The sequence below is a fragment of the Sporothrix brasiliensis genome (genome assembly GCF_000820605.1).
Source record: "Sporothrix brasiliensis 5110 chromosome Unknown Cont17, whole genome shotgun sequence".
Lineage (NCBI taxonomy): Eukaryota > Fungi > Ascomycota > Sordariomycetes > Ophiostomatales > Ophiostomataceae > Sporothrix > Sporothrix brasiliensis.
The window spans coordinates 2,529,497-2,549,672 of record NW_024467136.1 but is presented as its reverse complement, the minus strand read 5'-3'; the positions used below and the strand labels follow the sequence as shown (position 1 = coordinate 2,549,672).

At 54.7% G+C, this 20,176-nt stretch overlaps 5 protein-coding genes across 5 annotated transcripts; 2 read left to right on the top strand and 3 right to left on the bottom strand.

Annotated features, from left to right (window-relative positions):
* Nucleotides 1–50: 50 nt before the first annotated feature.
* On the top strand, nt 51–3,239 carry SPBR_02266 (verprolin-like protein; the record flags this gene model as incomplete). Its single annotated transcript, XM_040760569.1, has 1 exon — nt 51–3,239. One exon carries the CDS (start codon nt 51–53, stop codon nt 3,237–3,239), a length of 3,189 nt encoding a protein of 1,062 aa, XP_040620745.1.
* Nucleotides 3,240–4,335: 1,096 nt separating this feature from the next.
* On the bottom strand, nt 4,336–7,443 carry SPBR_02275 (c6 zinc finger domain containing protein; the record flags this gene model as incomplete). The annotated part of the gene is made up of 4 exons (XM_040760578.1): nt 4,336–5,220; nt 5,285–5,527; nt 5,614–6,547; nt 6,647–7,443. 4 exons carry the CDS (start codon nt 7,441–7,443, stop codon nt 4,336–4,338), a joined length of 2,859 nt encoding a protein of 952 aa, XP_040620744.1.
* A 2,717-nt stretch (nt 7,444–10,160) lies between these two features.
* On the bottom strand, nt 10,161–11,615 carry SPBR_02780 (THO complex subunit 3; the record flags this gene model as incomplete). The annotated part of the gene is made up of 5 exons (XM_040761083.1): nt 10,161–10,327; nt 10,417–10,461; nt 10,587–11,219; nt 11,284–11,357; nt 11,431–11,615. The coding sequence occupies 5 exons, from the start codon at nt 11,613–11,615 to the stop codon at nt 10,161–10,163; spliced, it is 1,104 nt and encodes a 367-aa protein (XP_040620743.1).
* Nucleotides 11,616–12,291: 676 nt separating this feature from the next.
* SPBR_02221 (uncharacterized protein) lies at nt 12,292–15,923 on the top strand (the record flags this gene model as incomplete). The annotated part of the gene is made up of 2 exons (XM_040760524.1): nt 12,292–15,132; nt 15,324–15,923. 2 exons carry the CDS (start codon nt 12,292–12,294, stop codon nt 15,921–15,923), a joined length of 3,441 nt encoding a protein of 1,146 aa, XP_040620742.1.
* Nucleotides 15,924–16,321: 398 nt separating this feature from the next.
* SPBR_02717 (uncharacterized protein) lies at nt 16,322–17,905 on the bottom strand (the record flags this gene model as incomplete). Its single annotated transcript, XM_040761020.1, has 2 exons — nt 16,322–16,791; nt 16,942–17,905. 2 exons carry the CDS (start codon nt 17,903–17,905, stop codon nt 16,322–16,324), a joined length of 1,434 nt encoding a protein of 477 aa, XP_040620741.1.
* Nucleotides 17,906–20,176: the final 2,271 nt, after the last annotated feature.

The window sequence follows — 20,176 nt, the reverse complement described above, 5'->3', positions numbered from 1 at the left end:
TTTATTTCTTTCATTTACTTTCTGTCCCATTTTCTCATTGTTAGCTCAACATGTCCGACCTCGCACTCGCCACCCACCGCGGTACTCTGAACCCTGCGCAGGACCGCAGGGCAGAGATCCGCACCCTTAATACGATAATGGAGGAAGCCGACTTCAGCGATGCCTCACCCGTCGGCTCCCAGGTCCCGATGAAGATTCAGCAGCAGCAGCTTTACCAGCAGCATCAAAAACGGCTTCACGAAGAGCGCTTGCGCGAGGATCGGTGGCACGGCGGCAATGAGGAGCGAGAGCAAAAAATCGACCTGTGGCTCTCGCCGATGAGCGACCACTTTCCCACACCTCGCGGTTTCAACTTCCTGTCCGCCCCGATCCTACCCTCGTCCCCGTCTTCCGCATCCATCGATGACGAGGCCGACATCGACGACGAGACGTCCCCGGGCAGCAACTCACCATCAAGCCCATGGCACCACAACGGCAGCGTATCCACCGACGTGACAGAGTTCGACGACATCTACAACGCCTCCGATGACGAGTCGACGACCCGGAAGAAGAAGCTGCGGGCATCCGGGATTGGTCGTTACAGCAGTGCCTCTCGCCGTACTTCGTCCGCGATGTCGCGTCTGAGCAGCAGCTCTGAGGAGTCACGCAAGATGCTCCCTCAGCTCACCATCCCCCAGCACCCAACAATCTCTCTGGCCGATCCCGACCCGAAGCTCTGCACGTCGCCGATGGCCCCCACGCCGTCTGCCCAGGTTCCCATGTCACCTGCCATTATGTCCTTTATGCAGAGGCATCACGCCCTGGACCTACCCACTGTCTCGGCACCTCCGTCGCTGGACGGCAGCCTGACTTCCGAGCAGATGTCCCAGATGTCTGCTCAGATGTCCGCGCCTCCGACCCCTATCATCGGTGCTGCGGATGACGACAACGACAACAACGGCGGCTGGTCTGGCGTACAGTTGCAGCCTGACGCCCTTGCCACTCTTCAGTCTCTAGCTCGCTCGGACGCCGGCTCTGTCGTGGACATCAATCTGGAGCCTGAGCGCGTGATTGAGCTGCCTGCCGAGGAGGAGCAGCCGGTCGAAGAGATGTCTGAGAACCGCTCGCAACCTGTCCTGAACCTCATCACGTCTGGTCTTCCTCGCCACACCGTCCCGTTCTCCCCGGCTCAGCAGCGCTCGCTTGCTGGCCTGACCCGCCTCGAGATCCCGTCTCCTGGCGGCTTCTTCTCGGGCCTCTCACCCAGAACCCGCCACACGTGGAACATGACCGCCATGACCCCCATCGACTCGGCTCACCCTCCTACGTCTGGTACTGCGGAGCAGTTTTACAGACTGCCGTGGGCTGACACATCTGCTCCTCCGATGCCCCGCATCATGAAGGAGCGGCCGCTCCACATGCCGGGTGCCGAAAAGTCCAGCTCGCCCGTCGAGCAGTTTGTTGAAGCCCCTATCATCGAGTCTGACGATCCCGCCACGGCCGTCCGTGCTCAAAAGACCCCCGTTACCGCCCAGCTTGTGAAGGCCGATGAGGATCCGATTGCTCTCTCGGAGACCGTCGTCGAATCTGTGGAGATCGCTAAGTCAGAGGAGGTCAGCTTTCCCGCTGAGGAGGTGATCGCCACTGAGATCGTCAACGACTACCTTGCCATGGACGCGCAGAAGATGCAGCAGATTGCTCTGGGCCACCTTGACCGCACTGAGATGTGGCTTGTGGCGCAACGAGCATACCTCAACGGCGTCGCAGACCTGACTGAGAACGTTGAGGAGTTCCCGTCTCCTGGAGAAGCTGGGGAGGAGGAGGCTCCCAATGTTCCACCTAAGGACGAGAACCTGAAGGTGGCAGTGAGCACGGCTATCGCTCGCAAGAAGACTGTCCGCTTTTCCGAGGCGGTCAAGTCTCCCGCCTTGCCACGCACGCTGCCATCTACCATGGTGCACCAGGAATCGGCGTACTTTCGTGCCTTTACGGACTGCTTGGTTCGTACCAGCTTCACGGACATGTTCATCTACCGCTTGCCCCGTTTCGAAGCCCTGCAGGCCCAGCGCCTTCTCCTGCGCGAGGCCCACCGTAACCAGCTTCTCGGCAAGTACCAGCTGACGGTGCTTCCGCAGTCAGCTAAGAAGCGCATGAGCGCCAACGTCGCCCGCGGCGACGACAACCTTGTGGACGACCCGGCCAAGATCCGCGCTGACAAAGAGTCCGATGCTCAGAACCAAATGGCTCTGACTACATGGCATGTGGCTGCCTTGAGGCTTCTCAACGGCGGACGCTTGATCTCGGCACCCATGCACAAGCGCCTTGCGCGCATCAGCCGCATGGCACCCGGTCCCAACGGTTTGTACCGTGACCGCGCCCGGATTCTCGACCTTGGCGGCCAAGCGACCTGCGACTGGGCTTGGCACGTGGGCCTGCAGTACCCCAACGCCAAAGTCTACAGCGTGACCACCAAGGCCATCCGCCAACTGTCCAACGCCAACATTCGCGGCCCTTCCAACCATCGCCAGGTGGCCGTGGAGAAGCTGACAAAGCTGCCGTTTGACGACGACCAGTTCGACCTGGTACGCGCAGCCGAACTGTACTCCATCCTCAAGTTTGTCGGCGAGAACGGCGAGGACGAGTGGGAGTCGTGTTTGCGCGAGTGCTACCGCGTGCTCAAACCCGGCGGCTACATTGAGTTCACGGTTCTGGACTCCGACATTGTCAACGCAGGCCCTCTCGGCAACGCCAAAAGCGTCGAGTTTGGATTCGTCCTGCAGACCCTCGGCTACGACCCGTCGCCGACCAAGATGTTCCTGGGCCGCCTCGACCGCGCCCGTTTCACCGACGTGCGCCGTGCCTGGATGTGCCTGCCCGTGGGTCCCCGCCCCGAGTCGCTGACCAAGCCGACTGCCGCGCGCGATTCAACTGGTGCCGTTATCCCGACGGTCCAGCTCGATGCCATGGTGCACGGCTCGACCGACAATATTGCCGCTGTGACAGGCCTGGCCGGCAGTTGGAGTTGGGAACGGTGGCTGCTGCGCGCGGAGATGGAGAAGACGGCCGGCGACCTGCGTCTGTCAGATACTGTCACGGCCGGCTCGGCGATGCGCGAGGCCAGCAAGGGCCTCAATGGTGTGCACGCCATCCTAGAGGAAGGCCGCACATCCGGTGCGGCTTGGCGTATGCTGCGCGGCCACGCACGGAAGCCGCGGTCTGAAGTTGGGACGATCAACATGGTGTTGGATATGAGTTTCTAGGTGAGATCGTTTGCAATCTGTGCGTTGCAAGGTCATTTTTCCTTTTTTTTGTCTCATGTTTTTGGTGTGCTATGTAGCCGCTTTCGTTTTATTCCCTATGTTCTATTGCCATCTGCTTACAACGCTTTTTTTTTGTCCTTTTTCCTTGTGTTAGACTGGAAGACAGACAGGCGGTTGACAGTCGTCAAGAGGGTTCTTTCTATTTTTCTTTTATTTCTTCTTAGTTATATGTAATATATACCCAGTTAAAATAACGACACTGGACGAGCTGGTAAGAGGAATAAATTTGATATACTTACAATAAGAGTATTTTCTTTTTGAGTCAAAACCCTGTTTAACGTTTATTGTTTTGTTTCTTCGAAATAAAATAAAATAAAAATTTACTGTACTTTATTAAAAATTAATAATTTGGTTCATGGACCACGTGTCATATATCAAATAAAATATGAATAAAAGCATAAAATGGCAAAAAAAAAAAAAAGAAAAAAAAGAAAAAAAAAAAGAAAAGAAACAGCTGGTATGTGCAACAAATGCTTATTCTAAAACAATGTTTTTAAGTCCATGGAATTAATCGGATATATTTATTTTTGGTACAAAATGCCAATTCGCAGTTGGAACGCCGTCCATTAATCATAAAGAGTTGGAGATTGTATCGTTGCAGGAAACCCAAGCCATTATGGTGCCCTGAGCATCTCCTGTTGCAGCCGCCGTCTTCCAGAAAAGAGGACCACTCAAGTAAGGGAGCCAACAAAGAAAATAAAAACGACAATAGAACAAACCGTTACCCAAAACGAGTGCAGATACCAAAAATCAAAGCCATATAAACAAGACATAGATGTCCCACGAATTTTCCTCCAACACACGACACTGAGAGAACCTGGATATAATCAACCACACAACAAGCGCAATTTTCTCGCGTCCAATAGGCCACTCTTCATCCTCGTGCCCTTCCCTAGTACTCTTTCTTGGGCCCAAAGCCGGGATGAAATGCAGACGTTCGGTCGTTAAAAGAAATCAAATGCAAAAGGTATGCCAAAAAAAAATGAGAGAGATGCAACGCAAACCGCCATATAACGAGATATCCTACTTTATGAAGTCATGGATTGGCGCCCCAACCCAAATCCATGGTTTCCATTGGACCCATGTTGATAATCGTTCGGAGCACACCCTCCGAGACGGGCGTCATGCCCGTCTGCCCATTCATATTCCATCCCTCGGAGATCATGTAGTCGTTTGAGGGCGGATCTGCGGACATCAGGCCACCTAAGCCGGCGCCGTTGCCATTCATAGATATACCTGCGGCCGCAGAAGAGACTGGTTGGCCAGTGGCATAGTCGGCTGCGCCGCCGTTGGCGGCGGCAAAGAAGCCACCAGACGAGCTGCGGTCGACTTGTGAAGCTTGCTGCCCACCAACCAGACCACGAGGTGGTGACACGGGGCTGGTGTCAAACGAGCTTCCGCCCGAGTGCATGGCACCTGGCTGTTGTGGCGGCGCTAGGGTTTGCCGGCTCTCGGAGGCACTGCTGGAGTTCGGCGTCGGGCGCGTGGATAGGCCGTCGCCTGGTGAGGTCGACATGTCCTGAATCTCGTCGACAAAGCCCATTGGTCGGCCGCTTGCCGTCAAAATATTGGTGACGGTGGGATCCGCGAAACCGCCAGTTGCTATGTTGAACATTGGTGATTGCCCGTTGCTGCGGTCTCGTGTGGGCAGGCGAGATTCTGAAAAGGCCCAGTTGTTAGACGCGGAGGGAGCCACACCTTCATTGGTGGGCTTAGACCGGAACCTGCTGCTTCCGCTATTCATACTCGTGGAGGCTGTATCCGAAACTCGATCCTTTGAACTGTCGTCGCCGTTGTCTTGGCTGGATGCGTTGTCAGACTTTGAATATTCCTTCTGGAACGAAAGGATGCCGTCGACGGCACCATCATCGCAGACGGCACCTGGGCGATTGGCTGCGCCCTGAGGGACGCCTGTTGACGGCTATGAGTGTGTTAGGGCATGGGGCAAAACAAATTGTACGGATAAATGTAACATGGTAACATACACTATCGTAACTCATGGGGAAAGCGGACTTCAGCTGTGGTATCCGCTCGCCGAGAGCTTCCAGGTCAACATCCAGCTGCACCAAGAAAGACTCGGTCAGCGGGTTACGGCGCTTCAGAGCACTCATGGCAGTGAGAAGGAAGCGCAGCGAGTCGGCGGCTCGGCTCTCGTCTGGGCGGCTCTTCAAGTACTGCACAAACACTCTCGCAGCAACGTAGAGGCAGAAGGAAATAAAGGGGTTCATCTAGCGGTGTTAGCGAAAAGAACAGATGTACATGCATATTGTAAATGCATATCGCGGAAAAAATATGAATGGAGCGCTGGGCATACAGTAGACAGGTCCATATGAGAGACCATGCGCATGATGCTGGCGATCTCGTTGGCTGCCGAGATGCAACGGATCTTGCTTTCTGGACTGACGGACTCGTCGAGGGAGTTGTTCTCAGCTTTGAAGATCGCGGCTTGGTGTAAGCAGATCGTCGATGTGTGTATACACATGTTGGTGAAAACAATGTTTGGGTTTTGCAAGCCGGCGGGCAGCTTGAGCTGGGCTGGCAAGCCGAGGAGAGTGTTGAGCAGGATGTTGTCGAGGTTGCGATGTCGCTTCCAGAACTCGCCGTTTAGATCGCTGTCCTTATCGTCATTGTCCGGACGGTGGAGATGGGTGAGGTTGCGGCCGAAAAGGCAGGCCATTAGGATGATGCCGGCAAAAGGAGTGAGTTGGCCAATGCCCGAAGGGCACATGGCGTCATGTAGCGGGATGCTCGCTTCGGGGCGGCTCATCTCGAAGGCTTCTTCGGAGCTGGGCAGAACAGTGCTGATATCGCGCTCGTCCACGGTCATGGGCCATCCTGTGCCGATGCTAGCGTATCGATCTTCGCAAAAGGCCATCCAGAAGGTGCGGCGACGCTCTTCCTTTTCCGTCCAGTCGCGGGGCGGCGGGATGCACTGCTTGACTTCTAGGCCGGCGCCGTCCAGGCGGTGCAGACCAATCATCTGCGCAAGGCGGATGGCCTGGCCGGTGCTCATCCAAGCACGGGGGAAGTACATCATCTTGAACTCGTACGAGGCCAAGATAACATGCGTCTGACAATGCGCGACGGAGATCATGTGCTCGCCGAAACCCTTCATGTAGTCAACTTCGAGGTACTTACGAGCCCGCTGGTAAAAGAGGTCCTTGAGGTCGCTGTACTTGTCCAAAACTGTGCAGGCAGACATCCACATCGAATATCGCAGGCATACGGGAGGCCGTTGGTTGGCAGAACTGAAGACGACGCGTTAGACATGTGTCCTGTCTTACACGTGGAAAACGCATTTCTAGTTCCCACGTGCAAGATGGTAAAGGCTGGCAGTAAGCACTTACAGGTTCATGGCGGCCAGATAACGGGCCTTGTGTATCATTGGCAGCGACGGATGGATTTTGTCAAAGTAAACCTCCGTCAGCTCATCAATGATACCCTGGTCAGGCAAAGGCTCTTCCAAATTCAGCTGGACAATCTCCCAGGTCGGGTTACTGTCCATGCCGCTCATGTTTCCGGCCATGCGGTTGCCAAAGTTGAAATCATCAAGCGAGCCTGGGCGTTGTGGTGACTCGGCATTGAACTGCCAGGTGTCCAAGTCACGGCCGATGCCTCCTGCCAGATTCATTGCGTTTGGGTCGGCCATGGAGAAATCACCACGGCCGCCGGCACCAGACGCACTGCCCACGGTGGTCGACGAGGCCGACCGCTCGTTCCCAGACTTGGACAGGGAACCGTTCTTGGACGCATTCGGGCCTGCACCGGACTTGAGACCGGCGGAACGGGTGTCGCCCGCCGTGAAACCATGGAGAGTGTCACCAGCGGCTGAGCTGGCCGGGCCTGCGTCCTGTGACTTGAGCATGACCTCGACTTGCTTAAGTCGCTCTTCGAGGGCCTTGACGTAGCCGCGCTTGGGCCCGCTCTTCTTCCGGACCTCGTCGTAGGCGCACTGGTGGCCCAGACGGGAACATGTGCTGCAGCTGGGGCGGCGGCCATCACACTTGAGCTTTCGCCTCCGGCAGATCAAGCAGGCAAGACGCTTCTGGCGGGGGATGTTGGCGTTTGGGTTGTCGTCGGGGCGCGCGTTGGAGGCATCAAGGCCGTCGGCCGCGTTATCCTCGGGCGACATTGATGGCGACATTGTGATAATTCGGAGAGAACAGTGTGGATGAAGAAACCTACACCGTTACTGCCCGGAAGGGATTCGATCTACCGTCGATAAGCGGGCCCGCTCGTCAGCCGAGTCCCAAAGGCCGTACAATTCGTCGGACGTGCCGATCACAGCTGATGGCCAGGTAGCAGCAGAGGTGCGAGGCACGATCGTGTGGACGCTGCGGCATGGCAGACAAGGCTGCCAGTGCGTCGGTGCTTTTGCTTTGGGGATGTGGCAACAGTATGGTCGTTTGTGTTGCGTTATCGTCGGTTGGCGGTCGCCGCCGTCAGTCGTTCCTGCTGCTTTTCTTGTGGCCGTAGTGCTTCGGGGCCAAGAGGGGCAAGAGTATGTTGTACAGGCAAGTGACTATGGGGCGCTCTTCAATGCCTGGACAGGCACCCTGTTGTGCTGCAGCAGAACACACGCGTAATGCAACAATGCGGAATTAAAAACGAAGACAATCCTGTCTCTCACAACAACGAAAGGACAGAAGACACAAGTTTAAGTCGGCAAAACAGACGCAGCACGGCCGACGAAGGAATTCGGACGAAGGAAGGAAAGAGCGAAGGGCAGCCAGATTGCTGACGAAGGCTCTGTGGCAGGAAAACCTAAGGCAGCAGTCCGCATGGGTGGCACGGTGTGAATGGAGCAGCCGCACGCGAAGTAGACGATGGTTGGCACTGTACCGCACTGTACTGGCCCATACCTGGCAGCCCCGTGCCATCGCGCTAACCCCCTCGCCTTTTCAACTCATCCTTTTGTTCCCACTTGAGCAATGGGAGGGGGGTATGAGATCTTTACGACCACTGCGTTACGACCACATCGTGCCGCTAACGAATTACCGCCTGCTGCGCCACCAACGGGAACACGTCCAAGCCGAGCTGCCAACCACGAGAACCGTTCTGTCTAGTGATGCCTCTGTCCCAGACGGCGTCCTGAAAGTGGTGTGTGGTGTGATGTTTTGCGGCGGTAAGATGCAACGACAAATCACAAATTCTGGGGGCAGCGAGCTCCAGATACCACAGACGTCGCTCTTCGTGCAAAAAGACAGAAAACTCTCAAGATAAGAGAGAAGGAGAGAAGGTAGGCTGCTTCGCACCAGTTGCGCTAGTTTTAGCAGGTCACCACTGTTTGTTTTCCTGCAACATGGCCATCACTTTCTTGCCCCTGCTGCTTCTGGTTCCTTGCAGGGTAAAACTGCGGGTCGAGGAGCCATCCAGACTGGACCGGACTCTTGGTAGCTGAACTTGACAGTGCCGGATAGGGCAGCACGGCGCGCAAAACTGGAGAAGATCAAATGACCGGCGGGTAAAACTACTATTATCTGGCGGTCATGTACCCAGCCGAGGACACATTGTGAATGATTCACTTTAGAGACTATGTTGTAACCGCCCACAAAATAAGGGCTGGAACTGGGGGGCATTGGCAACACACGCAGGTCACGCCAAGAAACCTGTTTGGGCCACCAGACATGGCCACCATTCGACAAAACTGGTGGAGTGGTGTTCGCACAAACCGTTGGAAAGGGTTTAAAGCAGCCGGGCGGTTACGACAAGCCGGAAAGAGGCCACAGAAGGAGCGACGAGAAGAGACAAAGAAGGAAGCTAGCCGAGAACGCTTTTGATCCCCATTCGAGAACATGGAGTGTCACTCTCAGTGCAGCGGTTTTCACTGCGGGGCTCTTATGCTTGGCCCATCTGAATATGAAATAGGTGCGTACAGCGCACGTCGATCGCTGTTGGACAATGCTGAGTTGTGAAATGTCTCAGTGGCGAGAAGCCTTTGGGCATGGGCGGTGCACCTCGAATGATTGTCAATGCTCTTTGCGCACATCCAGACCAATTGCGATGCACAGATTTGGTCGTTTGTCGAAACCTGACCTTATCCCAACTGAGAAGGATCGGGGGTTGCTGTAAGAGTCACCGGCCTCGGAGCAGCCGTCGTTCTGCAGCGTTTCGTAATATTCAGCTTTGGCGCAGATGTACTGGAAACAAAAGTAAATGTCATTTGTGGTAATTCGTATGGTTGTGTGGTTCTATTCGTCCCAACGAGCAGCTGCTGTGTCCGGCCGGTATCGTGCCCCATCGTTCTCGTGTTCGGTTTGCTTGATGTCCCCACCAAATCCCAGAAGCGCGGATGGCATTCGGCTCGACTCGTCTAACGCCCGGGCTGGGATGATACATAGCCTCCTTGCATATGGGTCCATCATAGCTTTATGGTGCCTTTGCAGTTGTTGGCATCCCTGGAAACGCTTCCCGAGGTCATCTGGTCTTTATTCGGGCTATTTGACTGCTCCGAGTTGCTTTCATCGGCGCTCATTCAGTGACGACATTGTTGGCTTGTTCATCTGTCGTCACCTCTGCTCGTAGTTATTCTTGAACAGTCTCAATAAGAGGATATTGCACGTGCGGCGCGTTAAAAGCCATATTCGACCTGACTGCTCCAGGCTTATCACTGATCTCTGTTTTGAGCACAGAGAGCAAGCCTTGCATGTATCGTAGTGTGCTTAATACGTGCACACGGCGCCTCACGCCGCCGTCTCTTGTTTTACACGAAAGACCACGATCAAGGAAGTTGTTTGCAGAGGTGCATTGGTTGTGGCGCTGCTGGCACAGGAGCAGACCACGGATCATTTTTCTTGGTTTCGCCCTCCGCTTCCGCCGCGTTCATTATTGTCGCATTGCCCAATTCTCCATGGCGGCCAGCTAGTACTTTCTCTCCGTGTCGACGCCGACGATGCGCAAGCTGCCCAGCTCCGCGTATGCCAAGAAAAACCGCGTCGGCGCCCATGCCACAACAGGCACCGGTTGTGCAGTTTTGAACGTGTAGACGTGCTCACCACTTTCTGTTTGCGTGACCTCCAGTCCCGCACCTGTATTTCGCGTCCTGCTGTCAGCAAATAAACTTTGCACATGAGACTATTGGAATTTGTATCAGGCGCTGTACTACGAGACAACTCACCTTCTGTGCTCCCACCAATCACGTAGTTTCCGTCCCAGCTGAAACCTGTTTGGAGGAGAAGAGTTAGCCGGTGGCTCGCTTTCGTATTGAGAGACGCGATGTAGCATAACGCAATGGCATAACGCCAAGAAGGCTCCCTGTATCAAGAACAGCTCAAGGCAACAACTCACTTAAACTCCTTACTGGTCCAGCCATAGTTGTGATTGTTCGCTGGCACGTCCACTTCGTTGTGTCCCAGAGTGCTATTATCGCGTCAGTGCCACCTGTCGCCAATGTCCGTCCTGTAGGGCTGAGAGCCACCGACAGACACTCCGCCGAATGGCCCTTGAGCGAAAACTCGTCCGACTCGCCTTCGCCGACCGTGTGGTTGACCTTGAGGACGGGCTCCAGCTCTGGAAAGGAGAGGATGCGTGTGCGACCGTCGCCCGTCGCGACAAACACGCGTTTCCCGCTCCAGCAAAAAGCCATGTCGTTTGTCCGTGCTGGCATCGTGTTGACCGCCGTCGGTGCAGTTAGTGTCCGTTCGAGGATGAAAAGCTTGTGGCTGTCACTGCTGCCTTTCTCTTTCCCTCCCACGATCAGGTAGTCACCATCGGGTGCCCAAACAAGAGTACTTGCTTCGCCAGGTACCCGGACCTCATTTGTGCATGTTTTTGTCCGCACATCCCAAAACTTGACGGCACCATCCGCGCTTAAGCTACATAGCTCAGCGTCCTTAATGGGGTTGAATGCGACTTTCTCGATGGCTGCTGTGTGGCCCTTGAGTTCTGTAGATTGCCGAACGACAGGCTTGTCCGGGTTCCCTAAAGCATTTGTTAGTGTTTGTCAAAGTCGGACGGTGGCCGGTGCAATGGAAAGAAGTCTTACAGACGCGAACAGTCCTGTCGCTCGAACCAGTTGCAACCAGTGAGCTCAGCGGGTTCCAAGCTATTGTGCGCACGCTGTTCCGTTCCTTGCGTTAGCCGCATAACTCATGCTGAACGGCTTCCTTTCGTGGACCAGACATCGTCTCACCCATTGATAGTTGCCTCATCCGTATCCTGGTCCTTGCCCTTGTCTTTGTCTGCTGCTGGGTTGTGGAACTGCATGCCTCTTGACGCTGCCGGATCCTGGTATGCCTGGACCTTGAAGCCCGAGAAGTAATTCGGAAACTTCTCCTTTGCTAGCCTCTCGCGAGGCTTGATCACAAACGAAGGCATCGTGCAAGCCCTGAGTCGGCTGTGCCGTCGGCAGAGGAAGGAAGGGTAAGGCTGTGCTGGGTGTGGTCGGTCTCGGTCTTTGCAGTCTCGAGGCAAAGATTGAGCGTAAGCCTCCGGGTATAGCTATCTGAGAGCTGTGTTCCAGACGCAAATCGAAGTTTCTGTACTGGACAGAGTAATGGACTGATTGAGAGAGGTTTCGTAGCGGTTTTGTTGCCAAGCCTGCAATGGGGTCCCCAGATGCTGTTGCTCGACGGCAGAAGATGTGCAAAGCGCAAAGTGACGAATTGCAGTCTCAAAAACCCGAGCCAATGGCTTAGCCTTTGTCGGCGAGCTCTTCCCCCCGCAGAAACCCAGCCGCGTCGCACCTGCCGCTATGTTGAGCCACTAGCAGGCTCAACCCCGTTCTTTAGCCCCTGTGTCATCAACAACACGTGAAGATACGGAAGCTGCGACCCTCAAAGTCACCGTAAGGGGCCACAGCTTCACCAGAAACTGCCAATTCATCATCACCCGACCATCATTACCACAACCTCACACTAAACACACGATACTTCAGAAACGACACTACGTCCAGTCCCTCACCAGCATTTCCAGACTCGCGCACTGCCCATCTTACCTATAATCCCGGCGCACGAGAGCTCTCCGGACTCTGGACCCGGTCAATGCGCAGGCCATGTACTGGCCGGCTGCCACCCCGCGTGTCTTCAGCACGAGCACCAGCACCGAGGCCGCTGTGCCCGCCGTGACGATCTCTCATGATGGCCTGCCCCCTCCACCCGCTTCGGGCCCGTCTGCGTCGCCACTGCTGTCGCAGGACCAGCAGAGCAGGCGTCCATCGACTCTCTCGGCCAACCAACCGCAGTTGTCCCGTACCGCGTCCAATACCAGCCAGCATTCGAATCACGACTCCCTCGGCATACCGGTTCCCGCCGCTTCTCCTCGGGTACCGACCACACCCTTAACACCCATGACACCCGCGATCAAGTCTGTCGAGCACGGCTACTACGGGAATGATGGCTTCGGCGACGGCCTCTACCCGCGCCGTGTGTCGCCGCTTGTCGTGCCGTCATCCGAGCCCATCCTTGCCTTGCGAATGTCTCGTACGAGCCAATTCTTCGCCACAATCACAGCCACGTCAATGACGATCTGGCAGACAAAACCGACTGTCATTCTGGCTGTCATTGTGCGCTCGGAAGGATCTCTGGCATCCTACGGCGAGAATGTTGACCTCTTCGTCCGCCCCGACTGTGCCATTCTAGTTGTGTACACAAGTCGAGGCTTCCTTATCACCTACTCCATGGCCACCTCCCGTGAGACAGAAGTCTACCGGCCGCAGTTCACCAACCCCACCAACATCCAACGCCGTCGCCAGAACCACGTTGGCGACCCTGGCCACGATCATCCCGAGCAAATTCTATGGGGCCCTGGCGAGGGACCCGGCATACGCGATGTCAGCATCCGATTTCGAATGGTGATCAAGGTTGATGCAGGCATTGAGAGTGCTCTAGCCTTGGATGACGAGCTTGTTGTGGCTACAACGAAGCCTGCTGCCGTACAGTGCATTCGCTGGGCGCCGGACAACAACGGAAGCCAGACCAGCACGGAGCTGCTGAGCCGCATGGGCTGGTTGGATAAGAAAGCGACCGTCCGTGAGATGATCTTCGACAAGCCAATGAGTCTCTCTACGTGGGTGACCAATGACGGCAAGGTTTATGCTGTGCAGCGCAACACAGACTCCTCGTCGCGGTCTGCGACACCTGCAAATACCACCGATGCGCCGTCAACAATAGTTCCACCCCCCTCGGCGTCCGACACGCTGGACACACCTGCCACCATAACTACCACGACAACAACTGCCTCCAGTACTACATCTACTACTACGGATGCCCCAATAACCACTTCCGCTTCTTCGTCTTCTTCTTCGTCCACACACTCCACCTCGTCTCACAAAAAGCTCTTCCGGGGATATAACCTCCACCACCCCAATTCCGATGACGAGCATGCCATACGGGCTATCATCAACGCCCGTTTTTCTCTTATTGCCGTGGGGTGCGTGGATGGAATTGTGCGCGTATATTCTGTCAAAGACTACGTGGGAAGTATTCCACTAAGCCATACCCACGTGCCGCCCGTATCGGTTTTGACCACTGGCCGCCTGACAAAAATGGCATACTCGCCCGATGGGTACTGCCTGTTTGCAGGTTACGAAAATGGCTGGGTGACATGGAGTGTTTACGGCAAGCTTCTGGGCCACTCCTTTAACAGCGAACGCGCCATGGCAGACAAAAATAACGAGGAGTGGTTGACCGGTATACGGGATGTATCGTGGGTTGGCCAGTCGGGCGACGTCTTGCTTGTCGCTAAAGAAAGCTCAGCCATCTGGTTTTTGGAAATGGCAAGGAGTGCCTCTGCCGGTTGCTATAGTCACTCGAATTTGTTTCGCACCGTATTGCACACCAACCAGAACATTATGGTGTACCGGGGCTACGACCTACCGGATATGACAAGCATCTCGGCCGAACCTTCGCTTTGGCATACAGCTCGCATCCCTGCCAACTATCTCTTAAACCAATGGCCCATCCGCTGTGCGGTTATCAGCTCAGACGGCCGCTACGTGGCCGTTTCCGGGCGCAGGGGTCTCGCACACTACAGTATCAACAGCGGTCGCTGGCGAACGTTCGCCAATAAAGCTGCGGAAGATGAGTTTCAAGTTCGTGGCGGTATGTGTTGGTACCGCAATACGCTTATCGCTGCCGTAGAGGCAAACCGATCATTCGAGTTGCGGCTCTACGAACGCGAGGCGATCCTTGACAACAATAACATCGTCTTTAGGGAACCCATGAAGTCTCCCATCGTCCTTATCACCACAACCGGAGAAGATTCCTTGCTGGTGTATACCTACGAGAACATCCTTTATCACTACATATTTGTCCCTGCAGCTAATGGATCTTTGCGGCTTATGCGCATGGGCCACATTGGATTTCATGGGATTGTACGCAGTCCTGCGCGTGTTCGTGGCTTGAGCTGGGTCCTCCCAGAAGGCCAGTTATACGATGGCGACCCCTCGTTGGATGTATCTATGGCATCCGTGTTGTTCCTGGTTGACGGCAAGCTCGTCCTCTTCCAACCGTCTAGAAATGAGCACGGCGGAATCAAATACGACATGCGCATTATTGCTCAGACGGTGGAGTTTTACGTTTGCATGAAGGACCAGCCTTTTTCTTTCTTGCCCGCTGCCGCTACCGAGACACCTGTCGCGCCCGGATCTATCGACTCTGACGAGACGCTGCAGAACTCTCTTTGGCTCTTTGACGCCGGCGAGCTTAAACTGTGGACTGACACCCACGCTGCCCTCGATGCGGTGGCAAACGGCACCGTGCAGCCACCCATCACCATCGATCTGGACTTCTACCCCCTCTCCATCCTTCTCTCCAAAGCCCTTGTTTTGGGCGTTGAACCCGACCTAGTGCAGCGGCGGGACGTCAACTTTTCCTTTTTTCGGTACAACATACGGGTTCGTACTGCTCTTTACCCACTCGCTGCTTAGTTCGTTTTTACTAACATGCGTCGTAGACGCATCTCTTCCTGCCTGACGTTCTCCGTGCCTACTTGGGCGAAAATAAAGCTCTTCCTGCCCTACGGCTCGCACAGCAGTATCAGCACCTTGCATATTTCGCACACGCATTGGAGGTCCTCCTGCATCAGGTTCTTGACGAAGAAGTTGATTCGGCACCAAAGCCTGAGGCAGCCGTCTTGCCGCGTGTGCTTTCGCTTTTGTCGAGCTTCCGTGCGTATCACGATATTGTCGTGCAATGCACCCGCAAGACTGAAGTGCGATCCTGGCGCACGCTTTTTGCCTACCTTCCGCCGCCACAAGAGCTGTTTGAAGAGTCGTTGCTGCGTGGCAGTCTCAAGACGGCCGGGGGCTACCTGCTGATCTTGCACACATTTGATGCACTCGCCACAGCTAGTGAGCAAGGTGTTCGGCTTCTGAGACAGGCCATGCAGGAGGGCGACTGGGAGCTGTGCAAAGAACTCGCACGTTTCTTAGCGGCCATGGATGATAGTGGGCAGACGCTGAAGGAGGCTGTGGCGTTGGCCAACACCGCAGGTGCCGACGACGGCGAAGGCAGTGTCGCGTCTGGTCATGCAGGCGGGCCGTCGTCTTCTCTCGCGGCGACTGGAGCCAGTAGTCGTCTTGCTGTTCCAGGGCGCAACAGCAATACGAGCCAGTCCGAATCGGATGCTGTGTCTACTAGCGATGATGGAAATAGCATTGACTCAAGTACGGTCAGTGGGCATTGAAGCGACCAACGGTCCCCCTGAGACTTACAACAAGGTTTCAGGATACCCTTTCTTTTGTTTGTTGAGCCTTGTCTTGCGTTCGTATTTCTTATTTGCATAGACTCCCCCCGGTCCTTTTTGCCTTAAGCAGCATGTCCTTGTGTCTGGCTACAAAACAGACCCAAGGGAAAGCAAGTATGGAAGTGCATTATGGAGTTGACCTGTTGGGTTTCCCTTGTACATCAAATAAATGCCAATTCGTACCACGCCTGTCTCCTTACCGCGAATGCAATAATTCTGCAAGACGTTGTGCAATACCGGCCTGGTAAAGGGGTATTATTGAACAAAATTATTAAATAATGATATTATATGGGAAATTTAACGATGAATATGGGTTGTACGAAATGCCGAGACTCTACTCACGCGGCAGCAGAAGACGATCCTAGACGCCTCCTCCCACGCCGTCTCTTGAGCTCGTTCCATTTATCTCGAATGGTGATTACTTCGCCTTCATGTCTTGCTTTGGCACGACCCTCACCAAGATCCTCGAGGTTCTTCGTTTGCAGGGTAGTGCCGTCTCTGGCCCCGCCGTAGCGCCGACCATAGCCATGCACATTGCGGCCGTTTCTATTGGCGCCAATGTCTCTGGGTGGGCCGAGGTCAATACCCCCAATGCCAATGGGCCCGGACCTGCCGGGCACACCGCCACGTCCTGAGCGTCGGTTGCCAACAATACGCTGGACGTCGGGCAAGTATGCCCAGCTGTAGAGGGCTCCAAAGGCCATGAACGTGCCGAAGAGGAGAAAAAGAAGACCCTGCCTCGTTGTCGAGTGGTAGCCCGAACTGACGCCGTATACAATGAGTACGGCGACAATGGATCCCAATTTCCCTGCCGCGGCTGAGATGCCATGGCATGTGCAGCGGTAGCATGTTGGGAAAACCTCTGCTGGGATAATAAATGTAAGGGTATTTGCGCCTGGGTTGTTTGTTAGTCCGGCTTAGGAATCAAATTTTGACAAGAGTCTGGAAACATCCATACCAAAATTGAAGACAAAATGGCAAATGGCAACCATGGTGACTGTAGCCGGAGCGTATTTTGTGTGCGCGATGCCGTAGTATACGCCTCCGGTAATCATAAAAAGGAAGAAGAGGCAGATGAAGGACGTCGTCAGCCACTGACGGCGCCGTATCCGGTTTGCTGCAAAAATGAAGCAAGCGCTTCCTGCTATTGACGCTAATGAAACCGTCAAGAGGTATTGTTTCGCTTGCTGGAGCAGGATGTCGTATATTGTGTCGCATGGTCGGGTTGGGTCGGTTTGCCAAATGGGCATATGACCTTGGGCACTCCATGTCGGCAACGTAGAATTGCCCCCATCAAGGCTCGAGTTCCAACACTTGAGGGACGAGTTGAGCTCTGGAGGATTCCCGGTTACCCAGAGATCGGCCAAGACACCGCGGTTATCGAGTGAGAAGCCATAAAAGCTCACATCGAGAAAAAACCATGTCGAGGCAGTCCCAAGGAGGTAATACCAGTTTTGATCCCGGATGAAGTAATTTTTCAGGTCTTGGATCGAGAACTGTACCGGCATCGGCTCGTCAGAGTGGGCACCTCCTGGAGAGTAAAGCGACACGGCGCCGCCGTTGATACTATCACCCCCTCCGCCGCCTCCGCCGCCCGCAATGCTTAAAGGGGCACCATATATGCGCTGTGTATCACGGAAAGCGGTGCCAGGCTTGTTCTTCACTTCCAAGGTGTACAGACCGCAGTCGTACAGGAAAAAGCGGAATATGATAGCCAGCAGAGCAGGCACGGCGCCGGAGCCAATGACAATACGCCATATACCATCCACAGCTCGTCGACATTCCTCGGCATACTTGTCGTTGATGCCGCACTGCATCTCCTGTAAATGGTACATGTTCTCACGGCCGAGAACGACCCAAACGCCAACAAGTTGTGCCAGTGCTTGTCCAACGGGTTGCATCAGGAAGACAGATGAGATCATCGTTGCTCGAGACGAGGTACTAGCCCATTCGGACGTTATTACGGCACTCAATGGATACTCGGCTCCGATCCCTACAAATATAGATGGTTAGTATCAACGAGGGGGGCGGAAACGATGGTGATCGGGTGAACAAACCAATGCCCATAACAAAGCGCCACTAGTATTTGTTAGTCCGGGGGTTCAAGCCAACAGCCAATATAATTCGTGGGTGGCAAACAAGGGGAAATAAACAAAGGACGGTAACATATCCCGACAAAAACGATTGTATTGGGTCTTCTCTTACCCAAACAAATAGGCCAAGAAAAGAAAGATCATGGTATCCATAATTGCTGGTCGCGACGCCGATGGTGGAGACAATTACGAGAATGAGCTCGATGCCATAGAGGCGAGTTCGGCCGTAGTAGTCTGCGAGAAAGCCAAAGCTAAGCTGGCCGACAACAGAGCCGAGGAGAGTGAAGACGTTGATGAGAGTGCCGACATAGTTGTAGTTCGAGTCGGGGAAGTACACGAAGGAGATGGACGCGAGGATGACGTTTGTAGAAAAGAGATTGTATCTAGAGGTAGCAAGACAACCCAGGTAAGAAAGAGCCAAAAAGCGACGACAAACAAAGCTTGCTGTACGGCGAACAAGGGATTGGTAGTAGGATGGAGACATACGAGTCGGTGAGGAAGCCTGAGGCAGCGACACCCCAGATACGGAGGTTCCACGAGTTCAGATCCAACTCATATCGAAGCTGACTGCGGTCCTGCAGAGCGGAGGCGACAGAGAAGAGGCATGCGGTTAATCTATGATCTCTAAACCAGCACGGGATAAATAAGAAACCAGGGAAGCTCAGAAGCGGCTCGGGATGGCGTCGAGTATAGCAAGATGCTTATAGGGCCAGGGAACGTCACGAGACCGGTGGCACGGAGAGCTTCAACAGCACAGAAGGCAATACACCCTGACCACGAGAAATACAGTAAAGAACCGAGCAGATACCACATACCTGAAGATCTTGAGGAGACAACGCCGAGCTATCAGAGCCCAGGAACCCCCGGTTTCTCCTCCGTTCTGGTTCTGGATACATGGCTGCGGCCATGTTAAAACAGTGACACAGTCCAAGGTGAGGGCATAATGGGATGTATCGGAAGCGACGAGGGGGAGGTGGAAGAGAATATTCAAGCAAGACAAGAGAGTGTCAGAAGGGTCGAGAGGGAGACGAAGCTCGTCGCCGTGTCACGAGCAAGCAAGCGAAGAGTCGGAAGGAGGCGGCGTTAACGATGGGTGGTGCGGCCCCAACGCAGCCTTGCGACGAGAAAAGATTGGAAGAGGGTATGAAATAGAGAGCAACGAACAGAAGGGAATAAAAATAGTGGTTGCAAGAAGATTATTGCGAAAAAGGAGTGACGCCAGGAGGTGGAGGCAAAAGTCGCATTGCTATTCGCAGAAAACGATCCTCCAGGCACAGCACAGCGCAAATAAAGAGGGTTCCACTGACCTGGGCTGAAGATCGACAGTGAGAACTGAAGGCGGTGGGCAGAATGGGGAGTGGCGAGAGGGACGATCAGTCCATCGCGGGAGCGAACGTTGCAGCAGGGAAGCAGGGACGAGAAAAACAATGTGGAGAGAGCTGATTTTGAGGTACGTGTGGACGGGACAGCAGGCGGATGGACGGGCGGGTCAATTAAAGTTATCGTGATGGTTAGAAATTGGGATGCAGACTGGCGTAGAGGCAAAATGAAGGAAGAAAGGAAGACAGATGGAGAGACATGGAAATTGGACGATCGAGTCCTTAAAGAGGGCACAGCGGCCGAGGAAAGAGCAGCTGGTTGAGGTGTGGCTGGCTACGGCGAGGAAGAAGGAGAGACAGGCACGAGCGATGCACAAAGTGGAATGGTGTCGGCCAAGGCCAAGACTTCGACGGTGACGAGAATTAGAGACCAGGAGAGAGGAGAAAGAGGAGACGAGGCAAAGCAGGAGGAAGCAAGAGGCGGGCGTCGCAAAACGGATGAGGACGGGAAGGCAGAGCGAAGGAGAGAACAGAGAGGAGCATTCGAGGCGAGGCAGGTGCAGAAAACCGACCGGGGCAGGTTCGATCGTGGGCGCCGTTGGCGCAGCGCTAGGGAAGCCTATGCCAACCCAATAGCCTAGGGCCCGAGGGGCGCAGACGGGTCCCTGGGATTCCACGGCGTTGCGACATGCTGATTATGCTCGGACTTGTAGCATTGACCACTTCTGAGGACAATCTCTCTCGCTTACGGTGTACTTACCGCTGATTGAAGCTCACTCGT